Source organism: Ptychodera flava, chromosome 3 (genome assembly GCF_041260155.1).
Source record: "Ptychodera flava strain L36383 chromosome 3, AS_Pfla_20210202, whole genome shotgun sequence".
NCBI classification, from domain to species: Eukaryota; Metazoa; Hemichordata; class Enteropneusta; family Ptychoderidae; genus Ptychodera; species Ptychodera flava.
In genome coordinates, this window is record NC_091930.1 from 34,578,308 (window position 1) to 34,598,720 (window position 20,413).

A 20,413-nucleotide genomic window follows, 5' to 3' on the forward strand; every position below is an offset into this window, starting at 1 on the left:
TCTCTCTCTCTCTCTCTCAGAACTAAGCCGCCGAACTCCTAACTCGTTATGTTTGTTTGTCATTGCTTAACGCGTCCAACTGACAATTTCAACGCTCTCTTATCATTCAACGCTGACCAGTGTCAAAGGTCGTTTCGCATATGCTAACTTCTGTTGTTTATCCGAATGTGTCCGGGTTTGTTTTCTTGTTTAAAGTCTCTACGGACTGGATCGTTTCAAAAAAAAACCACAGCCGATGTTGCAATCTCCGTGCAGTGTAGTAGTGACGTATCTTTCAAAGAGAAACGCGTTGACCGACATTTTCGTTCCTCGAGGCGTGATTGGCTGGTGGTGAGGACAATGCAAAATTTGAATTCTAGTTAGACTCATTTTTTCCATTTCGCCCACAAGGATTATTTTTCCCCGACACATGTTATCTGTTTTAAGTCTGGCAATATTCGTTATCAAAGAATTTTCAAACCACGTCTTGCAAAATGCCACGCCGTCTGTCATAGCCTCGAATGCACTCTGAGATAATTTCTCAAGGGAAAGTATATGTATTTCATAAAGGCATTAATTCGGAAAATTATTTATTTTACATTCTCCGGTTACCCGTTTATCGTGTATCGCGGTGGGGTACCTACGGCTTTCAACGCTACATTTCAAGATACTAATCTTTGAGCTCCTGTGAATTATCAAACGCGCTCCGATCAAATACCCACTGATGTATGGTAACCTATATTAGTATTATGAGAAACTAACTCTTTCCCGCCGTCTGTTCACTGATGTGTTTCAACTTATGGTGACCTCTTCTCTCAATTTTTATATCTTCATTTTGGACGGATTTTAATGCCATCACACTATTTTATAGTCGGTTTGTTTGGCAGCACCAACTGGTGATCACAAAATTTCTGGATTTTTGCGGAATTTTTCGACGTCCTCTTTTCTGCGAGAACGGCGTTCGACGACACGGCAGTTAACACTTCCAAATAGGAGTGCTGATATGGCTTTTGAGTGGACCTCGGAGAATAATCAGAGATGAACCGTGACGTGTTATAGACTTTTCTGTCCGTCGTCGGCTATGATTAAAAACTTAATGAGTTTTCTTTTCGTGAGAAACCGTGTGAAGCCATATATCAACGGGAATTCGGAGAAGGGCGCTTAAACGCTGGACAGGTGCAGATCCCCGATGGTTGGTAGTTGGTATTCTCATGAGAAATCATTATTGCTCTGTAAAAAGAGTGACCGTTCATATAATCGGTTAGCAAAAGAAAAGTTAGCTACGTCTTGCAGATATATACGTCACTCAGAGGTACGTCAAACTTTATTAAAAAACTTTCGGCCACAATTTTCAATCTTTATGATGACAAATTTGTCGTCAGGTTTCGGATCTCCTCAGCACATTCAGTGTCATTGTCAAGCAGTTACGTTCTGACGTCACACACGATACCAGCAGTGCTCAAGCTGTTTACAGTATAGTACTCCTGTTCCTGACGCAACCAATACCTGGGGAGACAGCGTGATAGGCAGTCAAACACAATGAAGATGCTGAAAGTTGCCAATTTACTGCAGCTGCACCGTTACAACACAACATTCCAGCGTTGTACCCAACCCCCTGGTCAAATAAAGGTGTATATACTCAGATGTAGCTGGTTGAAAGAATACTTATGTAACATTATAATGCAATAAAAAACATTAGTTGACGTGAGAAACGAAAATTATCCGCCGCTGAAAAACAAATCGCAATTTTTACCCAAACACGGGACTGCAAAAATGAACACCAGTCAAGTTCAATTTCCCGCGTGTACGGAGGTCGACTGCTGCCCTGTATCGCTGTAAGTTATGATGTTTGTGAATTTATACATTTTGTTTTTTCTATGACAAACACTTCGTCATTAGGACAGTGAGCATGTCATGGGCCATAAAAATTTACAATGGCGTCAAGTGAGTCCTTAAACTTGAAACCAATCGATCACTGTCACCCAAGGCCACATGAGTCCTAAATAAACACACCCAGCGATGGACACGCATATGTGCAAATACTCACATCCGCCGTACTTGCCGAGTAACTTTGGACAAATGCCCGATCGATGAGTCAGGACGGACGTGCTGTTTTAGTCGTGCATAAAGGTTGAAATTTATATAATTTTCGGTTTTCAGCATTGGTTTTCATGTGTACATTAAACATGACAGAGTGACCTAAATCGAGATATTTGAAATGTCTAATTTATACATACATACATACATACTACATACATATTACATACATACATACATACATACATACATACATACATACATACATACATACATACATACATACATACATACATACATACATACATACTGTGACGTAGTGTCATGTGATTGTTATTCATGAGCTGTCATTACTATTCATGAGGGCATGTATATCTCTCTTGGCCCATGTGTACTCAAGTCAGTCTCCAGCTTACCATCACTCTATGTACGTAGCTTAGAGCTTAGTGTAATAAAGTAGCATCTTAGATTATATTGTACTCGCGTTTCCAGTCGTCTTTACATCCCTTCATCATTGGAATACTAGCCTTGCCGGCCCCGACACGCTACCACATAACCGACAATACCAACGTAACCTCGGTTATATCACATTGGAGCCAGCGGTTGGGATTCTAACTCACATTTTCAAGACGGACTTGGAGGAAACCTGGTTGTAACGAAGCTTAACCCGTGAGTACTTTAAAGACACTATAAGCCGTGTGTAAGACACACTCTGAACTTTGAAAAGTAACTGTGTGCTACTAAAAGCTGAGAGACTCGGAACGAACGCTTCTATGGTTGTTTTAACCTGACTTTGCTACAAGCAGCAAGTTAAATATCTGCCGGAACTTTGGAAAGTTATCTGCAGGGGGAGATCAACTGTCGTCATTTTTATGTATGCATTGGTATGTGGACATACCATCATAGCAGAATCTCCGATACCTGAGATAGTCCCAGGGAACTGAATTTGCTGATCAACTTAATACTGGTGCAGACGTCGCCGTGTGGACGTAGCTGATAAACCAGAGACGAGAAGTTGGATTTTGTGAGCAGTGTCAACCTTGAAGAGAACTCAACCATAAGCCAGCAGAAGCAAGTTCACAGAAGACGGGGGACAATTAAAGAAGACAAAAGAACTTTTGTGTGAAGTGAACTTAATTGAACCTTGCCGTGGACACTGTCAATGAAGCAACCGGACTTGCTTTTTTATGACTTTGAAATTTCTCAAAAAATTTCTGTGTGCAGAGAATTTTCACAATCTTTTTGTTTCAGTGTTTAATTAATCTTTCAGTATACGCGGGAAGACACACCCGTTGACACAAAAGACTGTAAGTACTAATATAAACACTTATTGAAACAAAGTCTTAACGATCTAAAGATAGGTTGTTTTTCTGGGGTGAACGCCCCTTAACTAAGTACCTGTGCAAATCGTACGACAAGAAATTTGCATTTCTGTGATTGTGCACTTGAGTATCTTTTCATTAGCAGTGAAAAACAAAGATAAGAAGCCGTGGGAAACACTATCATTCAGTTGCATTCAATTAAGAAATTTACACTGACTGGGTGGGGTCGACACACTGGTGGTTGATACCATTGCATTCTAGGGGTGACCAGGTAAGTGTATATCTCTTACTACAGCCGTGTGCTAGTGAATGAATGAGTATGTCCGATACGGAGGGTGATCATGAAGTATACTTTCCCAGTATGACAGAAAACCAAGACCCTAAAGTTAAAAAAGAGCCTGTCGATGATTATGGCGCAACAAGTGGTTTAAGTGGAAAAGAATTAGCTGAAAACCTGTTGCATCAAAAAGAAATTCTTCAGCTCAAATTGAATCTGTATAAACAGGAGCAGGCAAATCACACGCAGCATTTAGAGAGAGAACGCATGCGTCTAGATGCAGAAAAACAAAGATTTGAGCTGGAAAAAGCGAAACGAGAGATTGAACTAAAGGCAGAAAGGGAACAGCGCGAACACGATTTGAAAATGAAAGAATTAGATGTACAACAAGCGAAAGCAAAGTCGCCTGATACGGATCGTGAGTTCAATGATTGGACTGCTAAGCTCCCTCAGTTCAAGGAAGGTGACAATGTGGACACACATTTGCGTACATTCGAGAGGCTAGCTCGAACGTACAGTTGGCCTAAGAAGATTTGGCCAAAGAAATTAGCTCCGACTCTTGTAGGTAAGGCCCAGGAGGCATATTCTAGGTTGAGAGAAGACGATGCCCTAGATTATGATAAGGTCAAAGTTGCTATACTTAGGAAGTATGAGCTCACCAGAGAGTCATACAGAGTTAAATTCAGAGCTTGCAAACATACAGATGAGGAGACATTCTGTATGTGGGGTGATATTGTTGCCGATACTTTTGACCGCTGGATGGAAACAAGTGGGGTTCCGTCTTTAAGTGGTGAAGAAAAATATGAACGGTTACGTGAACTATTTATGGAGCAATTAGTTGAGGGCGTGCCCAAGCAAATGCAAACATATTTGAAGGAAAGAGATCCTGAAAACTATAAGGAGTTAGTAAAACTTGGTGAGACTTATAAGTCTGCACATTCTGGCGCTGCTAGCGATCAGACTGAGCGGAAGCGGGGTTTCAAAAGTTTTAACAATAAAAATAAGCAGCAAAAGGGTGAGGGAAAGAAGTTTGATAACTCATCTCAGAGTGGTGAGAAGTCAAAGCCCTCAGCTGCGTGTTATACTTGTGGGAAAACTGGTCATTTGGCAAGAAATTGTCCCGAACAAAAGTCTGATAAAAATGCAGGTTCAGCAAAGACAAAGGTCGTTGGCCATGTCAAAAGTCAGGATGACAAAGGCTATGATATTTGGGCTGAATTTGGTAACGATTATCTACTTGGGAGAAATACTTACATTGGGTGTTTAGACGGTAAACCAGTGAGTATACAGAGGGACAGGTTGTTGTCAAACTTTGATAACGCCAGAGGCCGTACAACAATCTAACTATTTGCCTGGAGAGACTTGCAATATTAGTTTTGCAGACGAAACAGTGCACGAGGCGCCTGTTGTCAAAGCCCACATCGAAAGTGAAATTTTCACTGGACCTTTGCGTATGGGGGTATGGAAAGGTATACCCAAGGACGTTCTGCTAGGTGAGGACGCGCTTGCCTTGCAGGATCGCCGTGCATTAGTGGTCACAAGACGTCAAAAGAAAGCGCAGGACGAGCGCGAGGCTATAGTTAAGCAAAATGAATTGGCGTCTGGCGTGAGAGCAATACCTGTTGAGGAATTGCCGACTCTCAGTGAAGCGGAAGAAAGTGATGATGACTTCGATGAGGAAGTAGAATCATCTGAGAAAGTAACAGTGCTTCAAAACCATCGACGAGGTCAATGAAATCCAAGAGGTAAATGGGTCACGTGATGATTCACTGGGTATCTCTAGATTGTTTGATGAGGACAATTTAAACGATTTGAAAGCGGATGATGTAAACAGTGAGAGTGAGTGTAATGATACCTCCCATGATGCATCAGCCCTTGACGAGCCGTTTGATGAGACTTCATCAGATCTGAGTGACATCAGTGATGACGAGGAAAGTGATGACGTCACTTCAAAAGTGTCCAAGAATATTTCCACTGGATTAAAATGTCAGCAGGAATATGCTGAAATATTAAGATTAGATCGGGATAAGTTAAGAGAACTTCAATCGGCGGATCTTACTCTTGCAAAGGTGCGAGAGCATGCAGATGCAAATCAATCATCGGAAAATCAAACTGGATTTTTCTGGCACGAGAAATTATTGTATCGTAAGTGGATTTCTTCACATAAGGTGCGTGAAGTTAGACAAATTGTAGTACCGGCGGAATGTCGCAATGCATTGTTAAGAGTGTCACATGACATACCTCTGTCAGGACACCTTGGCATTGAAAAGACTAAACAAAGGCTGCTACAATACTATTATTGGCCCGGTATTTTTAAGGATGTTGCAGAATACTGCAGGACTTGTAGTCCATGTCAAAAATCTGCAAGACGGAGAGCGTCTGAGAAAGCGCCTCTTATTTCGATGCCTATTATAAATATACCGTTTGAGTTAATTGCAATGGACATTGTGGGTCCATTGAAAAGAACTCGACGAGGAAATAAGTTTATTTTAGTCATCGTGGATTATGCGACTCGGTATCCAGAGGCTTTGGCTATGCCAGACCAGGAAGCCGAGACTGTTGCGACAGCGTTGATCGAAGTTTTTAGTCGGATGGGACTACCTGGTGAAATTTTGACAGATCAGGGTACAAACTTCATGTCACGCCTTATGACGGATATGTGTGCGAAGTTGAAGATCTCAAAAATTCGTACTTCACCATATCACGCACAAGGCAATGGATTAACGGAACGTTTTAACGGAACGCTCAAGGCCATGTTGCAACGTTTCGTAGCGGAAGACCCGAAGGAGTGGGACCGATATTTGCCGTACCTTCTTTTTGCGTACAGAGAAGTACCGCAAGCGAGTACCGGTTTCTCACCTTTCGAGCTAATGTATGGTCGAAGTATAAGAGGACCACTCGCTGTGATCAAGGATCAGTGGACTGAGAAAAGTTCACAGGAGGAAAACTTGGCGCAATACGTAATAACGATGCGAGAAAGGCTTGCCGACATGAGAAAAATTGTCAAAAAGAACATGGAAAAAGCCCAAGCACGACAAAAACGGTGGTATGATAGGGGAGCAAGGAAACGTTCTTTTAAGAACGGTGATAAAGTACTTGTACTCTTACCTTCCTCCACGCATAAGTTGAGTGCTCAGTGGCAAGGACCATTCACTGTGGTGAGGAAAGTCTCAAACGTTGATTACGAAATTGAGCGAGGTGGCCGTAGAAAACCAAAGCGGGTTTATCATATCAATATGCTGAGAGCATGGAAAGAAAGAAATAAACCGGTGTATTTTGTTGACACTGTTGATGCTGTGTGCAACAAGGACATAGAAAACTCTATGTACTTCACACCGGAGGATCAGAGCACAGAGACTTGGAGAGATGTAGTAATTGCGGATTCTGTAACTGCGGATCAGCCTGCGGAACTGTTACGCTTACTGCAAGAGTACAGTGATGTTTTAACTGACGGGTACCGGTTGTACTGATCAGGTAGAACACGATGTGATAACCACTGGCGAAACGCCAATTTGTCAGAAACCATATCGTCTACCGCAGGCAGCTAAACAGACAGTTAAAGAGGAACTGCAGAAAATGCTGAAAGCTGGAATTATCACTGAATCAAAGAGTCCCTATGCCTCGCCTCTCGTTTTAGTCAAGAAGAAACAGGGCGGAGTTCGATTCTGCGTTGATTATAGAGGTCTAAATAAGGTCACGGTATCTGACGCATATCCGATGCCTAGACCAGATGAATTGATTGAGGAAATCGGCGGATCGAATTATATATCGACGATCGATCTCACGAAGGGATATTGGCAAATTCCCTTGAGCAAACGTGCTCGGGAGAAGTCTGCCTTTATCACTCCTTTTGGACTGTATGAGTTTACTGTTATGCCATTTGGGATGAAAAATGCGCCAGCAACTTTTCAGAGGTTAATGGATAAGACATTTAATCAGCCAAGAGAAAAAGCATATATGGATGACTTGGGTCCACATGATCATTCATGGGAAGATCATGTTAAACACCTGCGTAGCATATTTGAGAGGTTACGTAGTTGTAAACTAACTGCTAGACCAACGAAGTGCTATCTTGGTGGCAGTGAGGTTTCTTTCATTGGTTACGGTGCTGGAAGTGGAAAAATAAAACCTATGGCAGATAAGGTTAATGCTGTTGTCAATTATCCAACACCAGTGACAAAGCGTGATGTCAGATCATTTTTAGGATTAGCAGGATACTACAGGAAGTTTATCCCAAATTTCTCTGACATTGCGACCCCATTGACTGAGCTGACATGTAAAAATAGCCCAGCCAATGTTCAATGGACTCAGAGCTGTGTTGATGCTTTCCAGAAGCTGAAAGATGCTTTAGCATCATCACCAGTTCTGGCAGTTCCAGATTATAATAAGCCGTTTGTGGTGCAGACAGACGCATCTGACCATGGTATTGGTGCGGTTTTGTGTCAGTATGATGACAAGGGAGAGGAACATCCGGTTCAGTATATTAGCCGAAAACTCCTCCCCAGGGAGAGAAATTACCCAACTATAGAAAGAGAGTGTTTAGCCATTGTTTGGGCTGTGGAAGCTTTGAATCCTTACTTGTACGGGAGAGAGTTTACAGTTCAAACAGATCACAATCCGTTGGTTTGGTTAGACAAATGTGTAGTAAAAATCGTAGGTTGTTGCGATGGAGTTTAATACTGCAAGAGCATCAATTTAAGATTGAGTACAAGAAGGGCAGCGAAAATACAAATGCAGACGCATTGTCGCGAATGTGGAGCTCGGATGTACGGTAGTGTGTGAAGGTGCATGAATGATGTAGTGAAAGGGCTGTAGTGACCTGATATACACTGTTTTCGAAAATGCATGTTGAATTTTCAACCCTTATAGTAATGGTGTTTGCCCAGGTTGCTGTACCCGACTTAGTCAGTAGTTTTTTTTATTGTCATGTACTTTCCTTTAGATTCAGTAGTATTAGCATTGTATTATTTCATTTTGAGTTTTGCTGATTTTCTGAATTATTTTGCCGTACTAGTGATGTAGACTCCCTGTCTCCATCAAATAAGGAGGGAGGAATGTGACGTAGTGTCATGTGATTATTATTCATGAGCTGTCATTACTATTCATGAGGGCATGTATATCTCTCTTGGCCCACGTGTACTCAAGTCAGTCTCCAGCTTACCATCACTCTATGTACGTAGCTTAGAGCTTAGTGTAATAAAGTAGCATCTTAGATTATATTGTACTCGCTGTTTCCAGTCGTCTTTACATCCCTTCATCATTGGAATACTAGCCTTGCCGGCCCCGACACGCTACCACATAACCGTCAATACCAACGTAACCTCGGTTATATCACACATCCATACATACATACATCATACATACATACATACATACATACATACATACATACATACATACATACATACATACATACATACATACATACATACATACATACATACATACATACATACATACATACATACATACATACATACATACATACATACATACATACATACATACATACATACATACATACCATGAAAATGAGAACTACTGGTCGCCGCGTTCACTTTAGGAGAGTTAAATCAGATTTTCTGATTTGCTGTAACCCAAACCATACTGGTCTAAGGCAGTTATCGACATTGCCTCCATACCATTGCATTATCTGTATCGCAAATCTAAAGAATTCAATAGATAAATAATCTCAGACTTTGAAAATTAGTCAAGTGCCGAAGAATGGTGAGACATTTTGAAAATCATGACAATCGTTTATGTTAGATTTCACTATTCTGATATCAACCCTTTTAATCCTGACACAGACACTCTTGACATATAATAATAATTCAAGTTCAAGTACACGTGTAATTGCTATAATTGGCACTTGTATGAGGTTTTATAAGCGATGTCGGGTGTTTAGGTATATCTATTTCAGTTCAGCACAGAAGCAAATCTCCGGAGAAAACGATAAATTGATTTTCGGACAGTTCAAGACGGGCACAAGGCTCCCCCGTGAAGGAAGATATTTAACTCTACGACAAGGTCTAGGCTCCCCGGTTCATCGAATTCGCCAGAGTTTACCCAGAATGCAACATCGTTGAATTTGTCGGTCCAACCTTGTCACTTTGCGCCATTTCCAGCGGCTAAATTTGAAGTGGTCGTCTGCATGGGAAAGAAGGGGCATACGACATCTAAACGGCAATGGAAAGGTAAAAAAACAACAGATTTCTGGGTTTAGCTGACCTTTCTGCAGAACTCTCGTCACACATAATCTGTCAGCAGGCGATAAAATCTGAAATAGTGTGTTTATTGACTGACACGTGCAGCGTTGGCTGTGACGTGACAGCGTATGCACACCAACACTTTGCCAACATCTGCTTCTGGTATCACGTTTTCTGTAGACCGACAAAGAAAGCGACGACAGAATCGATTCATATCGACGAAAGTCTAGAAGGTCGACCTTAAAACTTGCACGTGATGAATATCGGTTCACATCATTGGTGGTTTGTGAAATTAAAGTCCCTGGCTATCTATCTATCTATCTATCTATCTATCTATCTATCTATCTATCTATCTATCTATCTATCTATCTATCTATCTATCTATCTATCTATCTATCTATCTATCTATCTATCTATCTATCTATCTATCTATCTATCTATCTATCTATCTATCTATCTATCTATCTATCTATCTATCTATCTATCTATCTATCTATCTATCTATCTATCTATCTATCTATCTATCTATCTATCTATCTGTCTATCTGTCTATCTGTCTATCTATCTATCTATCTATCTATCTATCTATCTGCCTGTCTATCTATCTATCTTCTATCTGCCTGTCTATCTATCTATCTGCCTGTCTATCTATCTATCTGTCTATCTATCGATCTCCATACATATATTCATGTATGTATCTATCTGTGTATGTATGAATGGATGGATCGATTGATGTACAGAGGTAGGTATGTACACATGTCCGTGTGTAACAGACATCACTCACAGTCTCCGTGTGTATTTCTATCTACCGATCGATCGATATATCGATTTCTCTATCGACAAAATCTGTCCCCCTACCCGTATGTTGGGATATGTTGATGTTGGTATTGTATCTGTTTTTAAGTGTCTTTGTAGTGGTCGCTGCACGTGCCTTTCACGACATTCTGGTCAATCTTGAAAGCCGTATAGACACGCCGTTGCAACAGATTAAATTAGCACGGTCATCACTCACGGCGAGTACTCGCTCCCAAAATGAACGGTCCTTCTTTTGCACAGAGCGCCGCTCAGGCGTAGAAGCGAGAGGTGCCTCCAGCTGCGGTTTTTGTACCAGAAGGACACAAGACAAAAGACGTGTAATAAATGTGTCGTTTGTCTCAAGAAATCTTCAAGGGTGGTTGACAGTCCAGTGGTTTCAAAGTATCGTTTTGAAGTAAAGAACGTGAATAAAAAACATGGGTGGCCTGTCGACACTCTTTTTATGAAGGCATTATTGGAAGTGAGCACTCCCGAGAGATTCAGGTTATAGGATAAATGTTTTGATCCGTTCGCGTTTTATTGTCATCCATTAAAATACAATAGTTCCGAAGACAAATTGACCTACAAGTGAGGTAAGCATAGGTCAAAAGGTCATACTGCCTCGACCTTCAGCATGACAAGGAGCTATACAAACAGGTTTTCCAGTATGTATGTATGTATGTATGTATGTATGTATGTATGTATGTATGTATGTATGTATGTATGTATGTATGTATGTATGTATGTATGTATGTATGTATGTATGTATTTATATATCTATGTTAGTGTACGCAGTTATCTGTCAGTCTGTCTTCATGCGTGGAAATCATTGTATCTATTCATTTACATGCAAATGTATAGGATAGACGAGAGGTTTACAAGTGCATAGGTTTGTATTTATTGACATCTTCATATTAACGCTCATGCAACCTCTAATTGGTTACAAACCGTCATATTAGGGCAATTCTTTTATAATAACAATTGAAGAGAACATTTTCCAGGGACTTGTCTGGTCGCACATTATTTTACGTCTGTAGCTGTCCTTGACCGTGGCCTCCCATGAGCCAAATGCGACGATGGTCAAATAAACACACTTGTCAGCAGACACCATGTGGTTCTCCGTTAGAAACGTCTGTCGCATACCGAAGAAGCTGCTTGCTAGTATAGCGAGGCGCGAAAGCGTCAACGACTTAAAAGCCACAGATTTGTTTCAAACAAATGAATATGCATACATAAACGAAAGTGACGAACAGGTCAAATTCAAGCCGGCACCGAAAGTGCTAGCGCGCATTGCAGCAAAACGAGAAAATGTTATGTTATGTAGACTCACGATTTTTAAAATTGGCCTACCAAGTATGTATGAAGAGACATCTCAATACGGGGCATGAATTTTTTTTTTCTTAATCTGTTTTGTAGTTTTTGTTGCGTTCTACCAGCGGTCTGGTCCAAGTATAAATTCCCGGGAATAAGAAATCCCGAATCATGTGAATTCCCACCATTTCATTATTTTTTTATTTAATTAAACTGTATTGTTTATTAACTGTGTCAATTGTTTTTTTCATTTTGATTACAAAATATACCATTCAAACTTCGGAGAGACGGTAGTGTGGGCTAGGTAGCGTAGTATAAGCAGTATCGTCTTTGAAAATGTCACCATTTCAATCCTTGGCGATGGATTCGGTCACAGTTTTTGTGTACTTGCTCGCGCGGTGGTCACCATAAATGACTTGAAAGTCGAAAGTTATTTATCTGTTAAATTCGAAAATGTACGTATAAATAACGTTCGTCGCCAATTTTCTAGAAACAATTCTGCAGTTACACTGCGGTAAACAGTCTTAAAACCATCTTATCGGAATATAAATGCATAAAGATGCAGCTAACAGGGCTCTAACGAGTTATTGTATACCATGGAGCGAACGGCGAACGAAATTACGCGGGAAAGTACTGTAAATGCGAGGACTCAACGGCGTCGGTGTCAGCCCCACACGCAGCAGGCCAGCCGTCGTAAAAGCGAAGATAAAAACGGATTGTTGTTTCTAATGTGTACAACATGAGAAATACAATAATCAATAAAGCTGGCGAAACCAGCAGACAGAAAATACTGGGATAAAAAAAAATCATTGCAATGCAAAAGTACTCGTAAACTTTCACTATTTCCCCGTCGTTCAACACTAAATATCAATTCACAGTAATACTTGCCGATATAAAAAGTTAAATTATAAATGAACGTGACGAACTCTCTCTGAACTGTATGCAGAGAAGGTGAAAATTTCATTCTCTCTCTGAAAATATTACTAAGACAGGCGATAAGTGCGAGCAAGATTTCTTCTGAACTAATTAGTTTAGGGGCCGCGGATAATTAAAGCATGCGCACTGTAAACGAAACTAAGTACGTTTGCCCTCTACTCTCTCCCCTAAACGAAAGTTTGGAAGTGTGAAAATCCAACCAAACCTCATTCTGTGTCTCGCATCATCAACAATCGGTAATTATGTCGCTATGAAATCATGCCTACACTACCGATCGCCCCCCCCCCTCCCCGCATACCCCCTCTAAATCAATCTCTGTTCAGTGCCAACTCAACAATGACGCAGCCAATAGAATGAAATGAAATAGTGTATCCAAAATGATTGTTACGTTATTTTACTGATTCACATGTATGTCAAAAGAATGCTGGTGTAGCGCCGGTGCCGTACTGGCCTGGTATATGCCAAACAATGCAGTGCGATATTTTCAATTTGCGATACATCAAATCGTGTGTAGAGAGATGTTCCGATAGGAAAACGTGAAGTGCGATTTTTGCGCACGGCAGTCGAAATACAGCTACCCCCACCCTAAACACAGAAGATGCGTTTACCGTGGACGTGTTTTAATTATCCACGGTCCCTTATTATATATCGTATTCGTTATTTGTTTATTTACGAAGTAATTTGTTTATTAGCATTACTAATCTACTTTACTGACCGACCGACTGACTTATTTACTTACTTACTTACTTACTTATCTACTTACTTACTTACTTACTTACTTACTTACTTACTTACTTACTTACTTACTTACTTACTTACTTACTTACTTACTTACTTACTTACTTACTTACTTACTTACTTACTTACTTACTTACTTATTCACTCACTCACTTACTTACTTACTTACTTACTTACTTACTTGCTTGCTTACTTACTTACTTGCTTGCTTACTCTCAGTCACAATTGAAGCGTTATGGCGTTCCATTTTTGCGCGAAAGCACGGCCAGCCGTGTTCTCGTTGTCTGTGTTAATAGGCATTGGACGGCACGTTATAGTGTCGGTACGAAATGGTGGCTGGAAATTACGAACACGCGCCGAATCCGATTTAACGCATGTCCGATGCGGTCGTATTTAATGAGTGTATGGTCCACGCCGGGGAACCTAACGCTAATTTTCACGACTAAAGACATCAAAATCACGCCCTATAAAACTTTAACTGCGCTTAGGCAACGAATTTTTACTCAGCAAGCGATTGTAAACCGTGCCAACGTGATGTCTATATCGTCATAAATGGTTAAAATTTACAGAGTTCCGAGTCAGGGTAGCTCGTAAAATTTAAATATTCGGCATTTGACACCTGTTAATATAAAGATCATGGCCATCATCATAATTATTTATATTCTCGTCATTATCAGGAGGAAAAATTATCATTATATTGAAATTTTTGCTTTTTATGTTGCCGCTATTTACCCTGAAACTCAATTAATATTGTCTGCTGTGTGAATCCACGCGGGCGGGCGAAAAATAATATTCACCGGAGGAGGGCAATATTTTACATACTTTGTTTACGTTTGCGCAATTGCGAGGGCTCTGATGTAAATTACAATATTTATCTATTGTTATCAGATTACCCTCTTGAAATAAAGTATAATAATAATTATTATTATTATTTTTTTTTTTTTTTTTGTTTTTTTTTTTTTTTTTGCAATGAACAAAATTTTTATTGACAAAAAAAAAAACAGAACAGCAGACAAAGAAGCAAAAAAGAGACAAAGACAAAACTGGGAAACAAGAACAGAGTGGTGTACAGAGTCAGCTTTTTAAATTTGCTGAAAAAGGTCGAGAAAAGGCGACCACTTTTCATTATGAGTGTCAAGCTTATCTTTGGACTTGGCTATACATAATTCAATATCATGAATTTTTCTGAGGAATAAAACAAAACCCCGAAAAGAAAGGGGTTGCCCTGCAAATTTTGATCTGTAAATATATTTACGAATTACCAAAGAAATAAAGTTCACATTAAGATTATCTGCTGGATCACCAAGAATCATACAAAGCTTTGATGGAGTCGAACTGAGAGCTAGTGATCGACCTATTGCATGCATAATATTTTGCCATAGGGCTTTCGTATGGTTACAGTTGTAAAATAGATGTTCTATTGTCTCTGGAAAATTCTGACAAATTCCACACAAGTTCGAAGGATATTTAACAGAATTAAATGTAAAGCTGTTGATTTGTGTACAAAATGTTATGAAGAAGTTTAAATTGAAACACTCTTGACTTGCTATCAATTGAGACTCTATAAATCAGTTTGTACATCTTATCCCATTCTAAACTTGGTAGTTCAAGAGATTTTTCTATTTGCTCTTCAGATTTTGGTCTGGTTATAATCTTTTTCAGCAACATATCTTTGAGTTTGGGTTAGATAAAGAGTTCAAGTAACAGTTTTTCATCTTTGATACAAATGAAAATTTCATTTGAAAACTGTTCTATTCTTCTACACTTCAGAGAATCGGGAATTAAATTCAGCAAACCCATCCATTTCAACTTATTATTCAAACTTAAACCTTTCCTTTCAAATTCTCTCCATGGGATCTTTGTTTGACCCTTAAACAGGTCCGAAATAAAATGGATTCCAACATCATTGAAGTTTTTATAAAAAATGGATTTTCCACATAACAAAATATACTTGTTTGTTCCAAATGAACTGGTCTTTATCCCCTGTTATCTGATTGACCTCTGACCATGCATCCAAACACTCACCGATAAAGTTGGTATATGTGACTGGCAGTGATTTCTTACTGTAGTTTCACTGAAATAACAATGAACCACCCACTGTTTTAAAGTTATCAATTAAAAGCCTTTTCCATGGGTGCTGCGAATTGCTGAAAAGTAATTGTTTAATTTTAGGTATTCTTTGAACCTTTTTCATGATAAAAAGATCTGGCATTTTGAGCCGTCCCCCTCCCCAATCAGTCTTCCTTGCAACTCTGTCTTGGCCCTCCCACAGAAACTTATAAACGATTTTAAATCATTGGACACCGGAGAGTTTAAAATTACGTAAGTAAGTTTGGATAAGGCTAACGTCTTAAGCACATGAATTTTACCAATAAGACTCAATTTTCTAGTTTTCCAAATCTTAAGCACATTTTTTAAATTTTCTATTGGCTTACAAAAGTTTTTTTCTTGAGCAAAAACAGAATTATATGAAAAATGAATCCCAACGATTTTGATGGTGGAGGTGGGCCATGTGACCCCGAACGGCCTGTCCCTTCTATCTCGCCATTTCCCCAGCCAAATTGCTTCACATTTCTCAGTATTAATCTTCAGACCCGAACTACTATGAAATTTTTTAAGGATATCAAAAAGAACTGAAACAGAGTCCATAGACCCTAAAAAACAGGTCATATCATCTGCAAAAGCAGATTCTTTTGCTTCAGTGCCTGGAATGTTTACACCCGTTATATCTTATTTGATTTTATAGAACATAAAAGTGTTTCAAGAACCAAGATAAATAGCATGCTAACAAGGATCTCCTTGATGAAGTCCTCATTCTAATGTAAAATAACCTGTGTTGTAACCATCGTTCATAACAGTACACTCAATATTACAAGACAGAGCCTTGATCCATTTTATAAAAGAATCACCAAAATTAAAATGACTCAGAACTTTATAATATAAAAGAAATTCCAAACCTGGTGTCAAAAGCTTTTTCAGAGTTAATGGCCAATAAAATTGAATTTTCTGAGGTACAGTCGAACATCTCATCAATGAAACGTAATTTCTACCTTTAACAAAGGCTGACTGTGTTTGTCCAATAAGCCAGGGAAGGCACTGTTCTAATCGACGCGCTAAACACTTTGAAGCCAGTTTCATATCAAAATTAATCAATGAAATCGGCCTCCAATTTTTTAAGAATTGTTTATCCCTCCCTGGTTTGTCAATTAAGGTAATAACACTTTGTCTCTGTGAATTTGAGAATTTACCCTGGGTATAACCTAGGTTTAAAGCGTCAATGACTATATCACCTATCACTGGCCAAAAGGCAATGTAAAATTCCTTTGTCAGGCCATCATTGCCTGGGCTTTTATTCTTAGGAAGGGCATTTAAAACTTTAAAGACTTCAGTCGGGGTTAACGGGCCTTCACAAATGAGTTTCTGGTCTGGAAGCAACTGTGGTAGCCCTTCATTCAAAAAATAATCCACATCTCTATTATCCACTTCTCTTTCACTGTATAAATTAACATAAAAAGATTTAATTTCATTTTTAATCTCTTGTGCATTCTTTAAAATAACATCGTCATTTTTCTTTAAGAATTGAATGGTTGAATTCTTCTTATTAATCTTTCCTAAACTAAGAAAATACTTATTATTCTTTTCTCCGTTTTCATACCATCTTGCTCTAGAGCGGATAATGGATCCCTCTGTAATATAATCATACTCCTTCTCTACGTCAGTTTTAGCATCTTCTAATAACTTAAAATTTTCATTATTTGGAGTAACAGAGTAGATATTTTCCAATAGTTTTACTGTATCTTCAAGATCCTTAATTTTACTTTTCCTATTTTTGGTTTTATCTTTACTGTACCCTACCGTATAATCCCTAATTTTATATTTAATGTACTCCCACATAGCAATTTTATCACCCTCACTGTAGTTGTTAATCCAATTTCTAATATTATTTGTCAAAGAGACTACGTAGGTTTTGTCAGAAAGTAAACTTTCATTAAATTTCCAATACCCTGGCCCACGTTTCCAACTTTCATCCCGCAAAACTAGAGAGACCGCACAGTGGTCAGACTCAATACCTGGAACTATTTTAATATTTTCCACACTTTGCTGAAGAAATCAGAAATAATGAAATAATCTAGCCTACTCTGAATTAAGGCAGGCTGCTGTCTACTCCATGTAAAAGCCTTTGATCACCATGATAAACCCGCCAAATATCGAGTAAATTGTGAGCATCCCAGATTTCGTCAAGGATTCTGATTGAGCCTTTCCAAGGCCTTGGGTTCCCCCCTGATCTATCCAAATTTACATCATAAACAAAATTAAAATCCCCTCCAATGATCACTGTCGTCGCTTGATTTAAACACTTCTCTACTAACAATTTGGAGATGGTATTCATAAAAGAAAGGTGGTTCTTTTCATTATTAGGTGCATACACATTTAGAAAAATATAAGGGCAATCATCCAAGTCAACAGAGATCAAAATATACCTTCCATTTGCATCTATTATTTTATCCTTAACAACTAAATTTGGATAATCAATAATGACCATCACACCTTTACTATTTGTAGACCCATGAACAAAGTAACATTGACCTCTAAATTGTGTTTTCCAAAATTGAATGTCAGCACTACTACTATGTGTCTCTTGAAAGAAAGCCACATTAATTTTCTTATGGTTAAGCCAAAACCCCAATTTCTACGCTTTCTGTAGTACGAAGCCCTCTTGTATTTAAAGTTATAAGTCTAACTTCCATGTAGTTTGTAAATAAATTACCTCATTTTGCAGTTCTGAACACCAACTTAGAGACACAGAAAAAAAGAACACTGAACACAGAAAAAAGAGCACAACGCAAAAACACCAAATCTCAAAAAACCTGACACCGTCCATCAAAAAAGGCAAACAGCCCGCAAAAAGCTCAGTGCTAGAGGTGTACAAAGGAATTTACCAAATCATTACTTCATTTTGGCTACTGAATGATACATTTCATACACTGTGAACAGGTGGTTTGTCCAGTCTATTGTTCAAGGTAGTATTTCGATTACGTTGTAATCGATACCTACATAATGTCATTATGTGTCACCTCTTTCATTGACCCGTCTTCATTCTGTACTGCAAGTGTAGCAGGGATTTTCCATACTATGTAGCATTTCCTCATCGGGTTTTCTTTTCTAAAATTCTTTCTAAATAAAAGCAGTTTCTTCCTCTCGTCTGCTACTTTCTTGGACACGTCATCGGTGACAAACACATGTCGACCTCTATACTTGTTATCTTTCAAACAGCTTGGGCGAGAGTACAGTATTTTCCTAGCTTCTGCGGCGTTGACGAATGCAACTTTTATTGGCCTTGGCAAATTATTCGGAAGTGGCTTTGCTGGAACTCTGTGAGCTCTTTGAATAGCAATGTCTTTATCTACGCCTTTCACATGCATATGTTCAACGACAAATTTCCGAATAAAATCTTCGCAACTGTCACCCTCTTCTGCCCCTTCTGGAATATTTCTAAAATTAAGTTAACTCTACGACTTCGGTTTCTATGTCTTCACTTTTTTCTTCCATCTTGCTTAAACGTTTTTCAGTTTCATAGAGTTTACCTTGAGATCTTTGAAGTCTTGTTCGCCAACCACCTGCAGCTGCTCGGCTTTCTCATTTTCTTCAAGTCTTTCGTACACGTGGTTGAGTGAAGTCTCAATATCCTCAACCTGTTTTTCGACTACCATTACTCGAGCATTCACCAGTTCAATTTTTGCTATATCTGCCTAGATTTCGAACAACAATTTCAGTATCAATTCGGTTCTTTCTTCCTGAGACAGTTGCATAGCGTTACGGAGGTCACCGCTATGTGAACTTTGTTGGCCACGTTGTTCATCTTGCTGTAGGCTTTGCCTTTTTTGGTTGCAGCATATCGTCAATTCTTCTCATGATAGGCTCTTCTTGTGTTCTCTTTGTACCACTTCTTGTTACTACACCTTCTGTCATATTCAGTTGCCAATTTTAGTTTACTGCTGCATTTTCCACCTCTGACCCACGAGCAACCTAGATGACCACCTCCTCCCACCGACGCATGCGATATTGAGAAAATGTTATGTACGTAGACTCGCGATTTTTAAAATTGGCCTACCAAGTATGTATGAAGAGAAATCTCAATACGGGGCATGAATTTTTATTTTCTTAATCTGTTTTGTAGTTTTTGTTGTGTTCTACCAGCGGTCTGGTCCAAGTTTAAATTCCCCGGGGGGAAAGAATTCCGAATCATGTGACTGTATTATTTATTACTAATGTGTTATTTATTACTAACTGTATCTTTCTTTCTTTTCATTTTGATTACAAAATATACCATTCAAACTTCGGAGAGACGGGTAGTGTGGGCTAGTAGCGTAGTATAAGCAGTATTGTCTTTGAAAATGTCACCATTTCAATCCTTGGCGATGGATTCGGTCACAGTTTTTGTGTACTTGCTCGAGCGGCGGTCACCATAAATGACTTGAAAGTCGAAGTTATTTAGCTTTTATATTCGAAAATGTACGTATAAATAACGTTCGTCGCCAATTTTCTAGAAACAATTCTGGCAGTTACACTGCGGTAAACAGTCTTAAAAACATCTTATCGGAATAAAACGCATAAAGATGCAGCTAAAAGGGCTCTAACGAGTTATTGTACACCAACGAACGGCGAACGAAATTACGCGGGGAAAGTACTGTAAATGCGAGGACTTAACGGCGTCGGTGTCACCCGGGCCCCACACGCAGCAGGCCAGCCGTCGTAAAAGCGAACATAAAAAACGAATTCTTGTTGATGATGTGTACGACATGAGAAATACA

At 39.2% G+C, this 20,413-nt stretch overlaps 2 protein-coding genes across 2 annotated transcripts; both read left to right on the forward strand.

Annotated features, from left to right (window-relative positions):
- Positions 1–3,699: 3,699 nt before the first annotated feature.
- On the forward strand, positions 3,700–4,959 carry LOC139129232 (uncharacterized). Its single transcript, XM_070694876.1, has one exon. The coding sequence runs from the start codon at positions 3,700–3,702 to the stop codon at positions 4,957–4,959; it is 1,260 nt and encodes a 419-aa protein (XP_070550977.1).
- Positions 4,960–5,068: 109 nt separating this feature from the next.
- LOC139129233 (uncharacterized) lies at positions 5,069–8,292 on the forward strand. The gene is made up of 3 exons (XM_070694877.1): positions 5,069–5,314; positions 5,412–6,986; positions 7,090–8,292. Exons 1-3 carry the CDS (start codon positions 5,069–5,071, stop codon positions 8,290–8,292), a joined length of 3,024 nt encoding a protein of 1,007 aa, XP_070550978.1.
- Positions 8,293–20,413: the final 12,121 nt, after the last annotated feature.

Bases quoted from the DNA above. Each gene is read 5' to 3' on its own strand.
- LOC139129232 (XM_070694876.1), top strand. From the start codon at position 3,700: ATGACAGAAAACCAAGACCCTAAAGTTAAAAAAGAGCCTGTCGATGAT.
- LOC139129233 (XM_070694877.1), top strand. From the start codon at position 5,069: ATGGGGGTATGGAAAGGTATACCCAAGGACGTTCTGCTAGGTGAGGAC. The intron at 5,315-5,411 runs GTAACAGTGCTT...TTGTTTGATGAG, and splicing joins AAGTAGAATCATCTGAGAAA to GACAATTTAAACGATTTGAA. The intron at 6,987-7,089 runs GTAATTGCGGAT...TGTACTGATCAG, and splicing joins CAGAGACTTGGAGAGATGTA to GTAGAACACGATGTGATAAC.